This window comes from Ranitomeya variabilis, chromosome 8, assembly GCF_051348905.1.
Source record: "Ranitomeya variabilis isolate aRanVar5 chromosome 8, aRanVar5.hap1, whole genome shotgun sequence".
NCBI classification, from domain to species: domain Eukaryota; kingdom Metazoa; phylum Chordata; class Amphibia; order Anura; family Dendrobatidae; genus Ranitomeya; species Ranitomeya variabilis.
In genome coordinates, this window is record NC_135239.1 from 214,435,739 (window position 1) to 214,459,363 (window position 23,625).

A 23,625-nucleotide genomic window follows, 5' to 3' on the forward strand; every position below is an offset into this window, starting at 1 on the left:
GCTGCATTCTGCTTTTCATCTCACACGTTGACACATTGTATCTGGATGCTTGTGGGACTGTTCTAGTGTCACAATATATCACTCAATTAAAACAGGTCAAGTATAATAATAAAGTATGAATCATTCACTAAGAAACTCACCTGTAATTGTAAAGCGGAGTCAGAGTCCACATAAATTCTTCTCGCCAGGCCGCCATTTTCTAGGGACATTTTCTCTAAAAAATCATAATCAACGTCATCCCCAAATCCCAAACTGTACAAGGTAGCCACTCCGTCAGCGGCTCGCTTCACGTTCTTCATTATCAACTCATTGTTCATTTCACCTTATAATCGAAATGCGAAAAAAGAGACAAAAGCAGGAAACAAGACAGCGCATCAGCAAAACACAAAGAATGTAACGATTCCTAGAGATAGAAGCTTCCAGTCAAATTGTGCACATACAACATGTGACATCACTACTCCTCCAATATAAATAATGACATCACGGCTCCCCCAATATAAATAATGACATCACTACTCCCCCAATATAAATAATGACATCACTACTTTCCCTAATGTAAATAATGACATCACTACTCTCCACTCTCCCAATATAAATAATGACATCACCACTCCCCCAATATAAATAATGACATCACTACTCCCCCAATATAAATAATGACATGACTACTCCCCATATATAAATATATAAATAATGACATCACTACTCCCCCAATATAAATAATGACATCACTACTCCCCCTAATATAAATATATAAATAATTACATCACTACTCCCCCTAATATAAATAATGACATCACTACTCCCTCTAATATAAATAATGACATCACTACTTCCCCCAATATAAATAATGACATCACTACTCCCCCAATATAAATAATGACATCACTACTCCCCCAATATAAATAATGACATCACTACTTCCCCTAATATAAATAATGACATCACTACTCCCTCTAATATAAATAATGACATCACTACTTCCCCTAATATAAATAATGACATCACTACTCCCTCTAATATAAATAATGACATCACTACTTCCCCTAATATAAATAATGACATCACTACTCCCCCAATATAAATAATGACATCACTACTCCCTCTAAGGCCTGTCCCACACGTCCAGATAATTCCGGTACCGGAAAAAAAACGGTACCGGAATTATCCGTGTCCGTGTGCCCCTGCGTTTCTGTAGCACATCAGTGTGGCACACGTGTGCCTCCCGCGTGCCCACTGGGTACCACACGTACCATGCAGGAGACAGCACTAAAGTTTAGCGCTGTCCCTTGCATCGTGCTGAAGCCGCGATTCATATCTTCTGTGCAGCAGCGTTTGCTGTAAAGAAGATATGAATAATCCATTTTTTTAGTGGTATTTCGTGTTTAAAATAAAGCTCCATGTCCCCACTCCCTGTGCACCCCCCCGCTGTTCTGAAAATACTCACCCGGCTCCCTCGTTGGCTGTCGCTGCTTCCTGTCCTGGCCGCACCTTCTCCTGTATGCGGTCACGTGGGGCCGCTCATTTACAGTAATGAATATGCGGCTCCACCCCTATGGGAGGTGGAGCCGCATATTCATGACTGTAATCGGCGGCCCCACGTGACCGCTCATACAGTAGAAGCTGCGGCCAGGACAGGAAGCAGCGACAGCCAATGAGGGAGCCAGGTGAGTATTTTCAGAACAGCGGGGGGGCGCACAGGGGGTGGGGACATGGAGCTTTATTTTAAACACGAAATACCACTAAAAAAATGGATTATTCATATCTTCTTTACAGCAAACGCTGCTGCACAGAAGATATGAATCGCGGCTTCAGCACCACGTGGGGGGGACAGCGCTTACTGGAGCGCTGTCTCCTGCACGGCACACGGAGAACATCTGTGTGCGGTACGTGTTTTACACAGACCCATTGACTTTAATGGGTCCGTGTAATACGTGCGCTCCCACGAACACTGACATGTCTCTGTGTTTGGCACACAGAGATACGGTCCGCAAAAAATCAATGACATCTGCACAGATGCATTGATTTTAATGTGTCTACGTGTGTCAGTGGCTCCGGTACGTGAGGAAACTGTCACCTCACGTACCGGAGCCACTGACGTGTGAAACCGGCCTAATATAAATAATGACATCACTACTCCCCCAACATAAATAATTACATCACTGCTTCCCCTAATATAAATAATGGTATCACTATGTCCTATATACTTGACCATACTTATTAACCCTTTCATTCCCACCCGCAATCTCAGCTCTACCTAGTGTTGGGTCTCCATCAGAGAGGAATATTATGGATGAGGCGCTGATTTCTGGTAATATTCCGGCTTCTCGCGCCTCTTTCAGCATTGTGGCGGCAGATAATAAAGCAGAATTTATATCAGTTCCTACAACACAAAAATGTACAAATTATATAATAAAACTCCAATTCCAAGAAATGTCTGGCCACCATATGTAAAAAGTAAAGAAAAGAAGAATACAATGATCTGGAAATCTCTCATCAGGAGCGGAACGTTGGACATTTCTCCTTCATTTGAAACATTTACATCATTTTAAAACTGGGATAGAAAAACAGGCAGAGGCCAATGTTCAACTGTCACATGACTGTACAAATGGAGGTTGTGAGAGAGGCAGAGTCTCTCCAAAGCAAAATGGTCAGAGGTCACCGATCTGTGAACAACTTCAGAATAATGGTCTTCAATGTAAAATTACAAAGACTTTCAATATCCCACAATCTACAGCACAGAAAATCATCAAGAGATTTGGAGATTCTGGAGAAATCCACGTGCACCAGGGTCAAGGCTGATGGTCAGTACTGGAGGATTGTGATCTATGGGCCGTCAGGCAGTGCTGCACTATATGCAGGCATGATTCACTGCATGGGCTCAGCAATAATCCAGAAATCATTGTCTGTGATCACAGCTCTCTGGGCAATCCACAAATGCAAGTGACCGTTCCATCATGTAAAGAAGAAGCCAAATATCCACAAAATTCAAATATACTAACGTCTTCTCTGGCACAAAACTCATTTATAATGGATGGAGGCAAAATGGAAAACTGTTCTGTGCTTGGATTAATCAGAATCTGAAATTCTTTATGAAAACTGTCACGATTCACACCGTGACTGTCAAGATCCCTTAGCCGCGGCCAGCAGTTTGTCACGAAAACCACAGGGATTCCTGACCACTGCCACCAATATGTCACGGATTGGGGTGACTTTAGACCAACAGACGGCTATCACATGTGCAGGGGGCTTATCTTAGTTATCCCTCCATTGCCACAATGTGATAAAAAAAATACACACACCAGGTTATTGACCTCTTAGTTTACAGCAGGGGCTTATTTTAGGTATCCCACTGCTCTTCAATATACCATGAACTGCAGGGATTTCTGTATATCCCGCTTACAGTTCCACTTAACACGTGCAGCTCTCTGGCACCCCCCTTACCCTCAGGTCAGATTAGGTACTGCATCTAGGGTAATTAGTCGCCAGAAGGGCTGCCTGCTATGTACTGGCTATTGGGCACGCTGCAGCGACGCGATAACTACTCCCACTCAGGCAGGAACAATAATTATCAATGCCGCAGTCGCTACAACACCCAATGGCCTGCACACGGTAAGCTGCCACCAGCCTCGATTCAACGGGTCCAAAGCTAACCCAACACAGTAGCGTAATTTCCCTTCAAGAGACAGGGTACGTTTTTAGAGCATGGAGAAAGAACTGGCATGAAATAATATACCCCGCAAAATGTAGGCAGTGCTTTATCAAAATATTTTACAAAGATGTTACAAATGAGACAATTGCAAATATGTACAAGGTAATTATGAAAATAAAAGGATTAAATGAAGAAAAGATAACACTCACATATTCTCAGATCATTGCATTGCAGGCAACCATACGTCCCAGCTCATTGGACGTGCTCAGGGCTCACAGGAAATAACATGAAGACTGAGCTGGGGATCCTGCCACAAACTTAAAACCTGCAGCTAGTGACATCACAGAAAGGCTGGCTTATCCAGACCCTCCTCTCTCTACATTCTGACTAAGTATAAGCTAAATCTTTCTAAGACTTGTAATTCCGCTACTGCACAAATCATAGTTGTAACAAACCCAGCATTCATCTCGGGTTAACGTGGGCTTTCTAATGAGATCAAATATGTCCTATTATTTACAGAGCAATCCCTACTTCTTCACCCGATGGAGTTAGACGCCCGTGTTTAGAGTGATGCGTAGATCCACCGATGGAGAATAAGAAGATATATCTACCATTTGACTATCTTACATCATCTGCCTAATATCTTACAAAAATGGAACAAAGGACTTCTATGATTCCGGAATCTTCTCTAACAGTTCCAGCTAGAGCAGTTGGGAGGGGGCGAGTAACTTTCTTCAAAGCCTGGAATTTATGGCATGGTCATAAAACCCCCTTCTGCCTTAGATTCAGAAACTCACAGGGAAGCAAAGAGAACCAGAGAGAGGGGGGTTTAGCCCCCGCAGGCTAGCAAGAAAACTAACTTATGATATTTCATACCATATCGTGACAAAAACCCCGGTTGCCATGTCCTGTGGACTCAGGAGAACAGGCATCATCCAGCTTGGCAGAGAGGCGAAGGATCATCTAGCTTGGTATCGAGGAGAAGGATTATCCAGCTTGGTATCGAGGAGAGGGATCATCCAGCTTGGTATCGAAGAGAGGGATCATCCAGCTTGGTATCGAAGAGAGGGATCATCCAGCTTGGTATCGAAGAGAGGGATCATCCAGCTTGGTATCGAGGAGAGGGATTATCCACCTTGGTATCGAGGAGAGGGATCATCCAGCTTGGTATCGAGGAGAGGGATTATCCACCTTGGTATCGAGGAGAGGGATTATCCACCTTGGTATCGAGGAGAGGGATCATCCAGCTTGGTATCGAGGAGAGGGATCATCCAGCTTGGTATCGAGGAGAGGGATCATCCAGCTTGGTATCGAGGAGAGGGATTATCCACCTTGGTATCGAGGAGAGGGATCATCCAGCTTGGTATCGAGGAGAGGGATCATCCAGCTTGATATCAAGGAGGATTATCCAGCTTGGTATCGAGGAGAGGGATCATCCAGCTTGGCAGAGAGGAGAGGGATCATCTAGCTTGGTATTGAGGAGAAGGATCATCCAGCTTGGTATCGAGAAGAAGGATCATCCAGCTTGGTATCGAGGAGAAGGATTATCCAGCTTGGTATCGAGGAGAGGGATCATCCAGCTTGGTATCGAAGAGAGGGATCATCCAGCTTGGTATCGAAGAGAGGGATCATCCAGCTTGGTATCGAGGAGAGGGATCATCCAGCTTGGTATCAAAGAGAGGGATCATCCAGCTTGGTATCGAGGAGAGGGATCATCCAGCTTGATATCAAGGAGAGGGATCATCCAGTTTGGTATCGAGGAGAAGGATCATCCAGCTTCGTATCAAGGAGTGGGATCATCCAGCTTGGTATCGAAGAGAGGGATCATCCAGCTTGATGTCGAGGAGAGGGATCATCCAGCTTGGTATCGAGGAGAGGGATTATCCACCTTGGAATCGAGGAGAGGGATCATCCAGCTTGGTACCGAGGAGAGAGGGATCATCCAGCTTGATATCAAGGAGAGGGATCATCCAGCTTGGCATCGAGGAGAGGGATCATCCAACTTGTTATTGAGAAGAGGGATCATTCAGCTTGGCATCGAGGAGAGGGATCATCTAACTTGTTATTGAGAAGAGGGATCATTCAGCTTGGTATCGAGGAGAGGGATCATCCAACTTGTTATTGAGAAGAGGGATCATTCAGCTTGGTATCGAGGAGAGGGATCATCCAGCTTGATATCAAGGAGAGGGATCATTAAGCTTGGTATCGAGTAGAGGGATCATCCAGCTTGGCATCGAGGAGAGGGATCATCCAACTTGTTATTGAGAAGAGGGATCATTCAGCTTGGCATCGAGGAGAGGGATCATCCAACTTGTTATTGAGAAGAGGGATCATTCAGCTTGGTATCAATGAGAGGGATCATCCAGCTTGTTATTGAGAAGAGGGATCATTCAGCTTGTTATGGAAGAGAGAGACCATCCAGCTTATTATCCAGGAGCTAGACCATATAGCTTGTGTAATGCTCGCGCCCAGACTGGATGGCGCGAGTGAGGATTGTGGCCCCACAGTGCCTCTAACCAGACTAACCCTGGAGAGGCGTGACTGAGCAGCTACCTTGGTGTCCACTGGAGCATCTAGTGGTGAGGTCAGGCTTGTGCAGCAGGTAGCAGCCAGGTACCACTCCAGGGCAGAGTCTGGCAGTAGCAGCTGACCCCACAGGGGAACAGGACACTGTAATGACAGGTGCTGGCAAGTACTGTAGATAGCTTATGTATAGACTGACAAGTACTGGCGGGCACAGCTGACACTTTGTCAGGCAGACGGCCACAGTTCAGACTGGAGGGACAGAAACCATTCTGGAAGGACTGGGACACTGGCAGGTACGAATACAGGAGCAAAGCCGCAGATGCAGAGCAGGAGCAGAGCAGCAGATGCGGAGCAGACAGGACTAATGAAGTAACAAGTGTACACCAAGGTCACAAACATTGTGCAGAGACAACAGAATAGAGATAGGCGCTGGTACAGATACTGCGAGTTTAAGGAGTAGGAACAAGAATAGACACAGCAGGGTAGGGAAGACTCCAGACTAGGATATAAACAGGTTCAGGAATAGGACTTAGTTCAGACAAGGTCAGACATGGGAACAAGTTCAGGATACAGGATTCAGGCCTGAGTATACAGCCCCCAAGGTGGAAGAAACCAGAGCAGAAACAGGACAGGACCTGCCAGCTCAGTAGCTGGACACAGACTGAGAGAGAATGTTGCTCAGGCATCTTCCCATTGGTGGAGATGCCTTAAATACCTGGTGCCTCTTGGCAATAGGCTGGGGACACATTAGGAAAGCGCACACTGTCTCTTTAAGACAGGCGCCGCCACTCTAAGCACACAGCCAGGAAGTATGCACACAGCAAGAAGAGGGCAGGAATCTCTGCATGGCCTGGAGTGGTGAGTAAGTCGGCATATCATCATGGTGGGAAATGGGAAGCCATGAAGTGACGTCAGCAGGGATGTTACAGCTTGTTATCAAGGAGAGGGACAATCCAGCTTATTATCGAGGAAAATTTAACATCAGAGAAGAAGGGGACAATGTTCTTCTCCCAAAACTCCAGCAATTGTCTCCTCACGTCACCAATGTTTACAGACTGTTGTAAGAAGGGATGCTGCACAATGGTGCACACAAAACGGGTACATTAGGGTACATGGTCCATGCACAATGGTGGACACTGCCCGGACATAATGGTGGACACTGCCCAGACATAATGGTGGACACTGCCCGGACATAATGGTGGACACTGCCCGGACATAATAGTGGATACTGCCCGGACATAATGGTGGATGGATACTGCCCGGACATAATGGTGGACACTTCCCGGACATAATGGTGGACACTGCCCGGACATAATGGTGGACACGTCCCGGACATAATGGTGGACACTGCCCGGACATAATGGTGGACACTGCCCGGACATAAAGGTGGACACTGCCCGGACATAATGGTGGACACAGCCCGGACATAATGGTGGACACTGCCCGGACATAATAGTGGATACTGCCCGGACATAATGGTGGATGGATACTGCCCGGACATAATGGTGGACACTTCCCGGACATAATGGTGGACACTGCCCGGACATAATGGTGGACACGTCCCGGACATAATGGTGGACACTGCCCGGACATAATGGTGAACACTGACCGGACATAATGGTGGACACTGACCGGACATAATGGTGGACACTGCCCGGACATAATGGTGGACACTGCCCGGACATAATGGTGGACACTGCCCGGACATAATGGTGGACACTGCCCGGACATAATGGTGGATACTGCCCGGACATAATGGTGGACACTGCCCGGACATAATGGTGGACACTGCCCGGACATAATGGTGGACACTGCCCGGACATAATGGTGGACACTGCCCGGACATAATGGTGGACACTGCCCGGACATAATGGTGGACACTGCCCGGACATAATGGTGGACACTGCCCGGATATAATGGTGGACACTGCCCGGACATAATGGTGGACACGGCCAGGACATAATGGTGGACACTGCCCGGATATAATGGTGGACACTGCCCGGACATAATGGTGGACACTGCCCGGACATAATGGTGGACACGGCCCGGACATAATGGTGGACACTGCCAGGACATAATGGTGGACACTGCCCGGACATAATGGTGGACACGGCCCGGACATAATGGTGGACACGGCCCGGACATAATGGTGGACACTGCCAGGACATAATGGTGGACACTGCCCGGACATAATGGTGGACACGGCCCGGACATAATGGTGGACACGGCCCGGACATAATGGTGGACACTGCCCGGACATAATGGTGGACACGGCCCGGACATAATGGTGGACACGGCCCGGACATAATGGTGGACACTGCCAGGACATAATGGTGGACACTGCCCGGACATAATGGTGGACACTGCCAGGACATAATGGTGGACACTGCCCGGACATAATGGTGGACACGGCCCGGACATAATGGTGGACACTGCCAGGACATAATGGTGGACACTGCCCGGACATAATGGTGGACACTGCCCGGACATAATGGTGGACACGGCCCGGACATAATGGTGGACACGGCCCGGACATAATGGTGGACACTGCCAGGACATAATGGTGGACACGGCCCGGACATAATGGTGGACACTGCCAGGACATAATGGTGGACACTGCCCGGACATAATGGTGGACACGGCCCGGACATAATGGTGGACATGGCCTGGACATAATGGTGGACACGGCCCGGACATAATGGTGGACACGGCCCGGACATAATGGTGGACACTGCCAGGACATAATGGTGGACACTGCTCTGAGATGTGTCACTGCAATAAATTTCTAAATGAGTATTTTTATCAAATAAATTTGAAGATCATTGCATTCTTGGCTTCTCTACCTTTTACACCGTGGAGAAACTTTATGGGATTTGTGGTTGTTTATATGATTCTCCATTTAAAGATAATGAAACCAAACATGGACCCCAACTCTTTACCCTCCCCCATAGTGGAGCAGTAACATAATCAAACAAGTCCTATAGGAGATCTCCATCTAGGACATAGATGATGGAGGTCCTCAAATTCAGATCCTATTAATCAGAGCAGAGATTCTGGCCGCCATCTCCATACTTATCATTATCATGGAACACCATCATGTTTACATGCGCTTATAGTATCTGGCACCTAAGGCTTCTTTCACACTTCAGTTGTTTGGCGTCAGTCTGCTCCGACATAGTGACGGATCGACGGATCCGTCACAATTGTTAAGAAAACGGTTCTAACGGATCCGTTTTTTTGACGGATCCGTTACTTGGGGGTTGTCTGGGAAAAGTATTTACTTTTTGGAGCATGCGCAATTGAAAAGCGGATTGGGGCGATGGATCTGCCGAAATGACGGTCGCGACGGATCCGTCGGCCCTACGCGGCCATTCTATGGAATGGCGGATGCGACGGACCCATCGCGAACCGCGATTTCGGCGCAGACAAAAAACGTCACAATGTCCGTCTATGTCTAGATAACGGCCGCAAAATTTCGACGGATCTGTCACATGGCGGATGGAACGGACGACCATCCGCCACAATCCGTAGCTAATGCAAGTCTATGGGAAAATAGCGGATCCGCCAAAAAAAATGGCGGATCCGCTATTTGATGAAAACGACGGATTCAAACTGACGCCAAAAGACTGAAGTGTGAAAGAGGCCTTAGGATGTGTGCACATGTAGCAGATTTTTTGCGCTTTTTCGCGTTTTTTCGCTATAAAAACGCTATAAAACCGCGAAAAAAACACTAACATTAAGCATCCTATGTAACAGATTGCAATCCGCATTTTTTGTGCACATGCTGCATCTTTTTCCTGAGCGGAATCGCAATCCAGAAAAAAACGCAGCATGTTCATAAGGCTGAGTTCACACGTAGCAGAATTGCCGCGGAAATTTCCGCGGCAATTCTGCGCCTCCTGCCGCGGTTATATCGCATGCAGAATTTGCATGCATATACCCGCAGAAAACTAGCGTTTTGCAAGCGATCTGTAGCATCGCTTGGAAAACTGACTGACAGGTTGGTCACACTTGTCAAACATAGTGTTTGACAAGTGTGACCAACTTTTTACTATAGATGCTGCTTATGCAGCATCAATAGTAAAAGATAGAATGTTAAAAATAATAAAAAAAAGAAAAAAAAAGGTTATACTCACCTGCAGACCTCAGCGGCGTCCGTTCCTAATGCTGTGTGTTCAGGACCTTCCATTGACGTAGCGGTCACGTGACCGCGGGTCATGTGACCGCGACGTCATCGCAGGTCCTTCACACACACCTCGGAAGCCTCTGAGAAGGTCGGGCCGCCAGAAGGCGAGTATATCGCTATTTTTTATTTTAATTCTTTTTTTTTACCAATTATATGGTGCCCAGTCCGTGGAGGAGAGTCTCCTCTCCTCCACCCTGGGTACCAACCGCACATAATCTGCTTACTTCCCGCATGGTGTGCACAGCCCCGTGCGGAAAGTAAGCAGATCAATGCATTCCTATGTGTGCAGAATCGCCGCAATTCCGCAATTTTAATGAACATGCTGCGTTTTTTTCTGGATTGCGATTCCGCTCAGGAAAAAGATGCAGCATGTGCACAAAAAATGCGGATTGCGTTCTGTTACATAGGATGCTTAATGTTAGTGTTTTTTTTTGCGGTTTTATAGCGTTTTTATAGCGAAAAACCGCGAAAAAAACGCAAAAAATCTGCTACGTGTGCACACAGCCTTAAAATTGCGGAATTGCGGCGATTCTGCACACATAGGAATGCATTGATCTGCTTACTTCCCGCACGGGGCTGTGCACACCATGCGGGAAGTAAGCAGATTATGTGCGGTTGGTACCCAGGGTGGAGGAGAGGAGACTCTCCTCCACGGACTGGGCACCATATAAGTGGTAAAAAAAAAGAATTAAAATAAAAAATAGCGATATACTCACCTTCTGGCGGCCCGACCTTCTCAGAGGCTTCTGTGGTGTGTGTGAAGGACCTGCGATGACGTCGCGGTCACATGACTGCGATGACGTTGTGGTCACGTGACCGCTACGTCAATGGAAGGTCCTGAACACACAGCATTAGGAACGGACGCCGCTGAGGTGAGTATAACCTTTTTTTTAATTTTTTTTATTATTTTTAAACATTCTATCTTTTACTATAGATGCTGCATAGGCCGCATCTATAGTAAAAAGTTGGTCACACTTGTCAAATGCTATGTTTGACAAGTGTGACCAACCTGTCAATCAGTTTTCCAAGCGATGCTACAGATCGCTTGGAAAACTCTAGCATTCTGCAAGCTAATTACGCTTGCAAAACGCTAGTTTTCTGCGGGTATATGCATATGCAAATTCTGCATGCGATATACCCGCGGCAGGAGGCGCAGAATTGCCGCGGAAATTTCCGTGGCAATTCTGCTACGTGTGAACTCAGCTTAGGGTGAGGGCTCTGCACAAGTCTAGGGGCCACATTGCCCACCTCCATGAGCCTTTATCTTTTTCACAAATTCCTTCGCCCCTTGGATATTGTCAGGCGTTGCTCTCACGAGATCGTCATTCCACTTCACAACACTGCTGCTGAACTTCAAAATCCCAAAGTGATCCGTCACAGGTAAGTCCGACAGAATTTTGATGAAGGCCTCGTACGTCTGCGGTCAGATCCACAAATGTTTACAGTGTAATGTGCAAAGAACAAATAAGTCACACAGGAGTCTAGGGACGAGAATCTAATACTAATATACACAGTGACTGCACCAGCAGAATAGTGAGTGCAGCTCTGGAGTATAATACAGGAGGTAACTCAGGATCAGTAATGTAATGTATGTACACAGTGACTGCACCAGCAGAATAGTGAGTGCAGCTCTGCAGTATAATACAGGATGTAACTTAGGATCAGTAATGTATGTACACAGTTACTGCACCAGCAGAATAGTGACTGCAGCTCTGGGGTATAATACAGGAGGTAACTCAGAATCAGTAATGTAATGTATGTACACAGTGACTGCACCAGCAGAATAGTGAGTGCAGCTCTGGGGTATAATACAGGAGGTAACTCAGGATCAGTAATGTAATGTATGTACACAGTGACTGCACCAGCAGAATAGTGAGTGCTGCTCTGGAGTATAATACAGGATGTAACTCAGGATCAGTAATGCATGTACACGGTGAGTGCACCAGCAGAATAGTGAGTGCAGCTCTGGGGTATAATACAGGAGGTAACTCAGGATCAGTAATGTAATGTATGTACACAGTGACTGCACCAGCAGAATAGTGAGTGCAGCTCTGGAGTATAATTCAGGAGGTAACTCTGGATCAGTAGTGTAATGTATGTACACAGTGACTGCACCAGCAGAATAGTGAGTGCAGCTCTGGAGTATAATACAGGATGTAACTCAGAATCATTAATGTAATGTATGTACACAGGGACTGCACCAGCAGAATAGTGAGTGCAGCTCTGGAGTATAATACAGGATGTAACTCAGGATCAGTAATGTAATGTATGTACATAGTGACTGCACCAGCAGAATAGTGAGTGCAGCTCTGGGGTATAATACAGGATGTAACTCAGGATTAGTAATGTAATGTATGTACACAGTGACTGCTCCAGCAGAATAGTGAGTGCAGCTCTGGGGTATAATACAGGATGTAACTCAGGATCAGTAATGTAATGTATGTACACAGTGACTGCTCCAGCAGAATAGTGAGTGCAGCTCTGGGGTATAATACAGGATGTAACTCAGGATCAGTAATGTAATGTATGTACACAGTGACTGCTCCAGCAGAATATTGAGTGCAGCTCTGGGGTATAATACAGGATGTAACTCAGGATCAGTAATGTAATGTATGTACACAGTGACTGCACCAGCAGAATAGTGAGTGCAGCTCTGGGGTATAATACAGGATGTAACTCAGGATCAGTAATGTAATGTATGTACACAGTGACTGCACCAGCAGAATAGTGAGTGCAGCTCTGGAGTATAATACAGGATGTAACTCAGGATCAGTAATGTAATGTATGTACACAGTGACTGCACCAGCAGAATAGTGAGTGCAGCTCTGGAGTATAATACAGGATGTAACTCAGGATCAGTAATGTAATGTATGTGCACAGTGACTGCACCAGCAGAATAGTGAGTGTAGCTCTGGAGCATAGTAGATGATTTGCAGTATGATTGTCAGATCAATGTTACATAGTATTAACCTGTTTTATCTTCCGGCCAACCATGGACAGGCTGGAGTCAATAACAAACACCATATTTTTCGGGACCCTTCCAAGGACGCTCGGAGCAAAGTAATGGACAAAATATCCATTGACGATCTGTGGATGAAAAATATTATTGCTGTAAGTGACGAAATTACAGAGGATCAGTTTCTACAGTTAATGGAAAGTTTTGCAAATGTCTAATCTATTTTGGCTTTAACTCCTTATTCTTCTGAATATCTTTGCTTTCAATGAAAGAGAAAATTCTTGTTTGCTCCCTAAGGTGAAATCTGGAGCAGACCTGCACTTGTCACTGCTGAGTGTGTTACAATTGTATCCATTCTACACAATCCTCTGTGGCCTCCAGACTGATACAAAGTATCAGTACAAGTAAAAGTAACAAACGATCAGGAGAGGAAATATTTACAGATCTGCAGTCGCCCAATGCTCATGTTCATGTAAATGACTCTTTAGGGTAAGTGCACACATGGAGCATTCGGTGCGGAAATTTCTGCTCCATTTCTGTTTCTCTTGGCAGGAAAACCGCTCAGTAAAATAGAAGCTTTTTTTCATACATTTTTTATGCATTTTTTTACGTGTTTTTGGTGCAGATGTTTTCATTTTGCTGATATCAGGACACGTTTCCGGCTTTATGACGGATCTGAGCAGCCCCGTGCTCGCGCTTTGCTGTCACCTGTATGTTCCCGGCAGACTTCTCCCTGTTCACATCGTACTCGATGATAAAGTCTCCGTCTAGAAGCGTCTCTGAGCACGAAGGACATTTGCGCTGCTGCTCCAGTGTCGGCTTAAATTCCACGTGAGCCTGTAAAATAGACGCCATGAGCACAACAGCCTCCGACACCTGCAGAACCGGACGACACGCACCTCACCCTGGTCCCGCTGTGATCGACCAGCACCGCGTCCAGCAGTTCATTCGTCATGAAAGCGCCAACTGCGTTCACAAAGCTGATACCTTGTGGCTCTAAGATGTCCACGGTAATCTGCAAACCAAGTGTGGCTTAGTGGAGCAGGGTCCCTGCAGCACAGAGGATTTCAGGACAGAGGTGTGCCGATATCATAGGAGGTCACAGACTGAGTTACCCAGCAGCACAGAGGATGTCAGGAAAGGAGGAGAGTGCTGACTGTGCGGGAGATGATAGACTCAGACATATATTGTGGAAGCAGCAGGGTGACAGCAGCACAGAGGATGTCAGGAGAGCAGTGTGCTGGTCTATGGGGGGCTACAGAGGGAGATATATGGGGGGAGGAGCAGGGTGACAGCAGCACAGAGGATGTCAGGAAAGGAGGAGAGTGCTGGTCTGTGGGGGTCACAGAGGGAGATATATGGGGGAAGCAGCAGGGTGACAGCAGCACAGAGGATGTCAGGAGAGCAGTGTGCTGGTCTATGGGGGGCCACAGAGGGAGATATATGGGGGGAGGAGCAGGGTGACAGCAGCACAGAGGATGTCAGGAGAGCAGTGTGCTGGTCTATGGGGGGTCACAGAGGGAGATATATGGGGGAAGGAGCAGGGTGACAACAGCACAGAGGATGTCAGGAAAGGAGGAGAGTGCTGGTCTGTGGGGGGTCACAGAGGGAGATATATGGGGGAAGGAGCGGGGTGACAGCAGCACAGAGGATGTCAGGAGAGCAGTGTGCTGGTCTATGGGGGTCACAGAGGGAGATATATGGGGGAAGGAGCAGGGTGACAGCAGCACAGAGGATGTCAGGAAAGGAGGAGAGTGCTGGTCTGTGGGGGTCACAGAGGGAGATATATGGGGGAAGGAGCAGGGTGACAGCAGCACAGAGGATGTCAGGAAAGGAGGAGAGTGCTGACTGTGCGGGAGATGATAGACTCAGACATATATTGTGGAAGCAGCAGGGTGACAGCAGCACAGAGGATGTCAGGAGAGCAGTGTGCTGGTCTATGGGGGGCCACAGAGGGAGATATATGGGGGAAGGAGCAGGGTGACAGCAGCACAGAGGATGTCAGGAGAGCAGTGTGCTGGTCTATGGGGGGTCACAGAGGGAGATATATGGGGGAAGGAGCAGGGTGACAGCAGCACAGAGGATGTCAGGAGAGCAGTGTGCTGGTCTATGGGGGGGTCACAGAGGGAGATATATGGGGGAAGGAGCGGGGTGACAGCAGCACAGAGGATGTCAGGAGAGCAGTGTGCTGGTCTATGGGGGGCTACAGAGGGAGATATATGGGGGAAGGAGCAGGGTGACAGCAGCACAGAGGATGTCAGGAGAGCAGTGTGCTGGTCTGTGGGGGGCTACAGAGAGAGATATATGGGGAAGGAGCGAGGTGACAGCAGCACAGAGGATGTCAGGAGAGCAGTGTGCTGGCTATGGGGGGCTACAGAGGGAGATATATGGGGGAAGGAGCAGGGTGACAGCAGCACAGAGGATGTCAGGAGATAAGTGTGCTGGTCTGTGGGGGGTCACAGAGGGAGATATATGGGGGGAGGAGTAGGGTGACAGCAGCACAGAGGATGTCAGGAGAGAAGTGTGCTGGTCTATGGGGGTCACAGAAGGAGATATATGGGGGAAGGAGCAGGGTGACAGCAGCACAGAGGATGTCAGGAGAGCAGTGTGCTGGTCTGTGGGGGGCTACAGAGAGAGATATATGGGGAAGGAGCGAGGTGACAGCAGCACAGAGGATGTCAGGAGAGCAGTGTGCTGGCTATGGGGGGCTACAGAGGGAGATATATGGGGGAAGGAGCAGGGTGACAGCAGCACAGAGGATGTCAGGAGATAAGTGTGCTGGTCTGTGGGGGGTCACAGAGGGAGATATATGGGGGGAGGAGTAGGGTGACAGCAGCACAGAGGATGTCAGGAGAGAAGTGTGCTGGTCTATGGGGGTCACAGAAGGAGATATATGGGGGAAGGAGCAGGGTGACAGCAGCACAGAGGATGGCAGGAGAGCAGTGTGCTGGTCTATGGGGGGCCACAGAGGGAGATATATGGGGGAAGGAGCAGGGTGACAGCAGCACAGAGGATGTCAGGAGAGCAGTGTGCTGGTTCATGGGGGGCTACAGAGGGAGATATATGGGGGAAGGAGCAGGGTGACAGCAGCACAGAGGATGTCAGGAGAGCAGTGTGCTGGTCTATGGGGGTCACAGAGGGAGATATATGGTGGAGGAGCGAGGTGACAGCAGCACAGAGGATGTCAGGAGAGCAGTGTGCTGGTCTGGGGGGTCACAGAGGGAGATATATGGGGGAAGGAGCGGGGTGACAGCAGCACAGAGGATGTCAGGAGAGCAGTGTGCTGGTCTATGGGGGGCCACAGAGGGAGATATATGGGGGAAGCAGCAGGGTGACAGCAGCACAGAGGATGTCAGGAGAGCAGTGTGCTGGTCTATGGGGGGTCACAGAGGGAGATATATGGGGGAGGAACAGGGTGACAGCAGCACAGAGGATGTCAGGAGAGCAGTGTGCTGGTCTATGGGGGGCCACAGAGGGAGATATATGGGGGAAGGAGCAGGGTGACAGCAGCACAGAGGATGTCAGGAGAGCAGTGTGCTGGTCTATGGGGGTCACAGAGGGAGATATATGGGGAAGGAGCAGGGTGACAGCAGCACAGAGGATGTCAGGAGAGCAGTGTGCTGGTCTATGGGGGTCACAGAGGGAGATATATGGGGGAAGGAGCAGGGTGACAGCAGCACAGAGGATGTCAGGAAAGGAGGAGAGTGCTGACTGTGTGGGAGATGATAGACTCAGACATATATTATGGAAGCAGCAGGGTTCCCAGCAGCACAGAGGATGTCAGGAGAGCAGTGTGCTGGTCTGGGGGGCTACAGAGGGAGATATATGGGGGAAGCAGCAGGGTGACAGCAGCACAGAGGATGTCAGGAGAGCAGTGTGCTGGTCTATGGGGGGCCACTGAGGGAGATATATGGGGGAAGGAGCAGGGTTCCCAGCAGCACAGAGGATGTCAGGAGAGCAGTGATACATAGAAGAGACAGCAGGGTCCTCTCAGCAGTATAAAGTATTTCAGGGGACGCTTCTATGTTCTCACCTGGAAACTCTCCACCAGCTGTTTCGGTTTCACCCTCAGCTGCAGTTGATAAGCTCCCTGGTTTCTCTTCAGCAATTCCTCGTACGTCAGTGTGAATATCGCTGTAGCCCGAGCGCCCACGTTTACAGAAATCCTAAAATTCTCCATTTTACGTCCAATAGATCTAAATAAATATTAATCCCATATAGCAAATCATGTAATGAGTGCCAACTCCCAATCAGATAGCATCAATAGATGTGCTGGACCCAACTTCAGCAGAGAAAATACCCCCCCCCCCCTCTCCATGATGGAGATTTGGTCACAAGATAAAAGTGAGAACTACAGGAGCTTCTCACAAATTAGAATATCATGAAAAAGTGAATTTATTTAAGTTCTTCAACACAAAAAGTGAATCTCATATATTCTATAGAGTCATTACACACAGAGTGATCTATTTCCTGTGTTTATTTCTGTTAATGTTGATGATTATGGCTTACAGCCAATGAAATCCCCAAAGTCATTATCTAATGTGTCACTCTTCCCACTGACAAGCACTAGTCTCCCTGTGCCAGCCTGCAATGGCTGATAACAGAGAGCACTGGACACTTATTTCCCAGTGTATTTGTCTCAGTCTTTTTATATCTTTCCAGCTTTTTTTGACCTTTGATGACACATGTAAGGAAAACACTCTTAGAGAGGAGAGCCGGGGAATACGGATATCCCCCCCATCATCACCAATCTGTGACGGAGCTTACACAGTCACAGCTCTCTGGCGCCCCCCCTAACCTCATGTCAGTCAGGGAACTGCACCGAGGGTAAGTTGTCACCAGAGAGGCTGTCCAGTCACTTACTGGTTATCGGGGCACTCTGCAGTGAGGGCGGTATATATATCACCAGTCCCAGGCCGGGAATATATATATAAACCTCTGATCTGTCACTGTCAGGATCCCCCAATAACACCAGGACGGTATGCTGCCACCAGTTCCACGTTAAATATAAGCCTGGTCCGTTATCAAGCTTATATCGGGTCAGAAACCAACTCCAGGTAGCGTATAAGGACTAGCTGAACTCACAGACGTGGGAAATCGGGTTTCCAGATAAAAGAGCAGCCCAAAATTACTTGATATTTTAATTGCCGAAAGACACGCTAGATAATACAAATATATACAGAGTAATATACAGATATTACAGCCAGTGGTACAGATAAAGGGAGGGTACGGGTTGGGATAGCAGTTAGCTGTATGTGTCACGTTACCGTGTCTCATCACTTGTGGATGGAGGGAAGCGCTCGTATCCACAGGCACCTTCTTAGTTTCTGGTCCGTCCCCACACGTGACGGGATGTGGCTTCCATGGCAGAACAAGGACCAAGGCTAAAGGTGGGTGGCTAGCTTTTAACCCCTAGCTCGCCCCCTCCCATATTCGCCACTGCCTCTCTGGGTTGGACTGAATTCTTCTCCCTTGACCTCCTAGCTGAAATAGTTCCCAATATCTAGGATGGGTCATAACGTCCTAAAGGTTGGTCCAAATGGGACGACTGACGTCTCAACAGGTTTGTTGGGGCTACACCGATACGGAGAGTCCAAACTTGGGTCAGCTAAATGGTTCTGGAGAGCCGGTCTCGATAGGTCAGAATCCAGGACATCTAGAGAAAAACGAGGGGTGCGTGTGGAGGGCTCCCAGGGTTCTGGTGGTATATTGGACTTAACCCTGAGATGCACGGTGCTCTCGTAATTCACCTCTAGATGTCGGTGCCCAAGTGTCTGCACTTTCCCTTTGATGTGGGCCACCTTGCACAAAAGACAGCAGGGGGTCCCAGCTCTGCTCCTCCTCACCTTCATTATTGTGTACTTATCCCAAGGGTGGGGCCACTGCAGGAGTGGAGGGAGATCTCTGGATAATCTATGGGGCCTGGATTCATAAATCCAAAATGGAGTCTACCTCGTCCCCCACAACACAATATACAGGGGTCACGTACTGGACCAGTCCGGCGTTTTGGCCCTTGGACACGGCTCTTTCGTACTGCTCATCCGCCTCCGCCTTCTTCTCCACCGCGCCAACCGTGGTGACTCCATCGATGGTCCTGAATGACGGAAAAAGACGACATTTTATATCAATCAGTTGGATGTAAGAACTTGTATCTGCGTCTGAAAACCGTTTGTAGAGCGATGACGCGCAGCGGCGGGGAATCACCTGTAGCAAAAAAGGACCCAAATGCGGGTCTTTATATAGGGACTGCACCAGTAACATGTGGCACCATCACATGACCGCGGTTATCACAGCGTCCACTCCTCTATTGAAGGGAATGTGGAAATGTGCCGTGAAACCATCTGCTGCAGGGCGCTGCCCACCACAACCGTCCACTGTGGGGCGCTGCCCACCGCAACCGTCCACTGTGGGGCGCTGCCCACCGCAACCGTCCACTGTGGGGCACTGCCCACCACAACCTTCCACTGTGGGGCGCTGCCCACCACAACCGTCCACTGTGGGGCGCTGCCCACCGCAACCGTCCACTGTGGGGCGCTGCCCACCACAACCGTCCACTGTGGGGCACTGCCCACCGCAACCGTCCACTGTGGGGCGCTGCCCACCACAACCGTCCACTGTGGGGCGCTGCCCACCGCAACCGTCCACTGTGGGGCACTGCCCACCACAACCATCTACTGTGGGGCGCTGCCCACCACAACCGTCCACTGTGGGGCACTGCCCACCACAACCTTCCACTGTGGGGCGCTGCCCACCACAACCGTCCACTGTGGGGCGCTGCCCACCACAACCTTCCACTGTGGGGCGCTGCCCACCACAACCCTCCACTGTGGGGCGCTGCCCACCACAACCCTCCACTGTGGGGCGCTGCCCACCACAACCTTCCACTGTGGGGCGCTGCCCACCACAACCCTCCACTGTGGGGCACTGCCCACCACAACCTTCCACTGTGGGGCGCTGCCCACCACAACCGTCCACTGTGGGGCGCTGCCCACCACAACCGTCCACTGTGGGGCGCTGCCCACCACAACCTTCCACTGTGGGGCGCTGCCCACCACAACCCTCCACTGTGGGGCGCTGCCACCACAACTGCCCATCGTTCTGCCACATTGTGGGACGGGCGTTTCTTAGAATTTCATCCACCATTATGCAACATCTGGCCGTGGCGGGAAAATGTCAGAGAAGCCAAATGCATCATTCTGCTCAGTACAAGACTGTCGGGACCCAGGAATGTTGCAGACGAGGACTCACATGCTGAAGTTGGTGATAAATGCCGTTTTGGGAAGTTCAACATCAAACGCGGCTTCATGGGACGAGTTCAACTGGTTCTCAATCTCCGCCACGATCGACGTGTGAGCGAAACGTGACGTCACTCTGCAGTCGATGTCCATGTTGTGTACGAGCAGCGATGGCGCCTCCTGGAACATTGTAATGGTATAAACCTCCTGTCAGTGTTACAGTCACCCGATCAGAACCGCTGCCACCGCCATGGAATGCAAGGAAGGCGCCGGACCCTCAGCACAGCCCCCAGAAATCAGATGTTCCCACCATCATCGTATGGCGCTCTTGTGCTGACGTTTCAGGTATAATTGGTGCATTGTTCACCCTGGAGATTTGGTAATCTGCCGCCAGATACACAGTAAGGTGCAAAAGATTTAGGCAGGTGTAGAAAAAACAGAAAGATAGAAAAAGAGAATACGGATATATCAATAGAAAAAATACATATTGGATGGATAAAGAAATTAGACACTAGATGGGTTGATACTTATTAGAGATAGATATAGATAGATAAGTGATAGCTGATAGATCATAGATTACATAGATAATATATAACAGATAGGATAGATAGATAATAGATATATAATAGATAAGATAGACAATAGATAGATAATAGATAGATGAATATACATAGATAATATAGATAGTGGCAGAGACCCCGATTCCAGCGAGGTATCACTTACTGGCTGCAGCACTTTTGCTACAATCCCAGTTTTCTCAGCTGCAGATCTAGCAGTCCTCTGAATGCTGATCTCTGAATAACCCTGCCCACACCGATTGGCAGCTGTGTACACTGTGCATAGGCAGTAAGATGCCAACCAGTGGTGTGGGCAGTATTATAAAGAGCTCCTGAATATGGAGGATACATGGCAGCAGATTCACTAGTTCTCTAGTGATAATCTCCTGTTGATAAACTACAGCAAGTAGTCCAGTAAGTGACGTCGCTGGAATCAGCGTCTGTCTCCAAGGAATGAGTAGCAAATACGTAGCACAGATTCCCTCCACTATGGAAACTTTGTGGCATCACTTATTGATTCTCTTCTGCCGCCCGTCACTGTCACTGCTGTTTGCTTGAGGAGACATTGAACTCCGTGCTTTGCTCCGGATTCTATTTAATTGTTGATAAGTTTCGCAACAAAGTATCAGAGTTCTGAATGTTCAGCTATAAAGGCTGAAAATGGGGGAAAAACCTAAAAGAATGAAAGGAAGGGAATTTCATTCTGGTGGCGACGATCAGCATCCTGGACGTCTTTATTTACAGGGAACCAAGTTTTGGACTGTGCCTTTTTTATGTTTTTGGGCTGCAGATGTTTCCCGAGCTACTGATGACACAAGCAGAGGATTCTTCTACAGCAGCCAGGAGACAGACAAGTCAGATGCCATTGACTTCTATGGGAGTGTAGTGGGCATGTTCTGTGCAGGGAAGGAGGGAGGCGAGCTGTGCCCAGCACCTGCACTATCTGCACCAGCAAAGGTTTTACCTTTTTCCGTAACCTTATTATGAGACAAATACAGGGAAGTGAACTCCAAACCACAGGAGGGGCCCCGGTCATTATTGGATTTGCACCGGTTTTGTGTTTTTTTTTGCCATTTTTTGTACCTTCTCTTTCCATTTATGCATTTTAGTTTTTTTGAGTGACTTTGGTTTTTTTTGTATTTCGCCATAGCAAAATTTATGAATTTAGTGTAAGAAAAGACAAAAATACAAGACAAATAGAAATGGCTTTAAAGAAGACACAAGCGGTGAATCGGACCTGAAGTATTGCTGGATATGAGGCCGTGGAGCCGGAGTGAAAGCTGCAAGATTGAGTGTTGTTTTCTTAATACAAGGATAATGGAAAATTAGAAGAAAAATGTAAAAAAAAGATTTAAAAAAGAAAACATATTACGGGTCAGTCTGATAACACAAATATAAAACTACTGTGTGGATTCCTACATCTACCACATAATGTAATGTATCTAGGTGTATAGACAGAGCCATGACGGACAGATTCTTTACACTGCAGGCTGTTAACACTTTCCAGCTGGTTTAGATCAGTTAGTGGCATTAAGCATGGTGTGTATATGTGCATATCACACCGGGCACACGTCTGGCCGGCCGCTGCAGCCCTAATATCACCCTGCGCCTGACAGCAGGGCTCAGACTCACCAGGACGCGATCTCCGTCTCCTTCATTACAGATTATCAGGAGCAGAACAGCGAATAACGGACAGCACCTGAGCAGCGCCATGGAGATTCTGCCCCCGGTGCGGAGGCCGCTGGATAGTCACACGTGTTAATGGATAACTGGACTCAAACCCTCAGTCCCCTCAGTCTCTGCTGCTGCCTGCAACGTGACGGGGTGCTACTCCCCCAGAATAAACTGTAACCACAAGCGGTAAACAACAACCAAATGTTTGCTGGAAGCAGATTGCAGATGTGTCCCAATGCGTTAGGTCAGAAATCATCCTAGGAAGCACTCCCTACATCCGCAGTGTATGAAAGCATTTACACAGCTGCTAATCTGAACAAGCACAGCTGCAGTATAAAGCATGATGGACGGTAGATTCTCAGTGGACAACGCAGCTAAACTGGAGCAGTTAATCTCGCAGAATTGTGTCGTCTCAGGAGAATGCTCTACTCTGAAAATCTGAACAAATAAAAACGAATGTGGAACAGTGAAACGGTGGGAACAGGCGATAATCACTGAACAAGGAAAAGTGCTGCGACTTTCTAGCATTTATCGAGCTTCAATTCTGCACCAATTTGATGTGACTTCATGGAAATAGTGGAATAACTGGGAGGATTCTCCATAAAGGGCTGAAGACTTGTTACAATGTATCAGGAGTAATTAAGAAAAGAGCCCCCTACAATGTATCAGGAGTAATTAATAAAAGTCCCCACCCTGATTCAGAGCTCCGTACCCAATGATTAAGTGTTCATCCTGGGACTCCACGAGTTACGCTGATGACAGTCGTTCCTCGCTGCGAAAGTGGATTTTGGAGTCTAGAAATAGAGGCAAAACTACAGATCGTACAAGATTTTTTTTAA

The 23,625-nt window shown here is 48.1% G+C and overlaps 1 protein-coding gene across 1 annotated transcript in view; it reads right to left on the reverse strand.

Moving 5' to 3' along the window:
• The window catches only part of LOC143787823 (inter-alpha-trypsin inhibitor heavy chain H3-like), a 32,060-nt gene extending 9,111 nt beyond the window's left edge, over window positions 1-22,949 (reverse strand). Inside the window, exons 1-10 of the mRNA XM_077276922.1 lie at window positions 22,745-22,949; window positions 20,569-20,735; window positions 19,310-19,414; window positions 17,354-17,516; window positions 14,225-14,335; window positions 14,029-14,157; window positions 13,335-13,451; window positions 11,613-11,781; window positions 2,258-2,383; window positions 141-322 (exon numbers count right to left, since the gene is read on the reverse strand). Of these exons, the coding sequence (XP_077133037.1) occupies window positions 141-322; window positions 2,258-2,383; window positions 11,613-11,781; window positions 13,335-13,451; window positions 14,029-14,157; window positions 14,225-14,335; window positions 17,354-17,516; window positions 19,310-19,414; window positions 20,569-20,735; window positions 22,745-22,825 (1,350 nt within the window). The 5' untranslated portion in view covers window positions 22,826-22,949. The remainder of the gene's footprint in view (window positions 1-140; window positions 323-2,257; window positions 2,384-11,612; window positions 11,782-13,334; window positions 13,452-14,028; window positions 14,158-14,224; window positions 14,336-17,353; window positions 17,517-19,309; window positions 19,415-20,568; window positions 20,736-22,744) is intronic.
• Window positions 22,950-23,625: the final 676 nt, after the last annotated feature.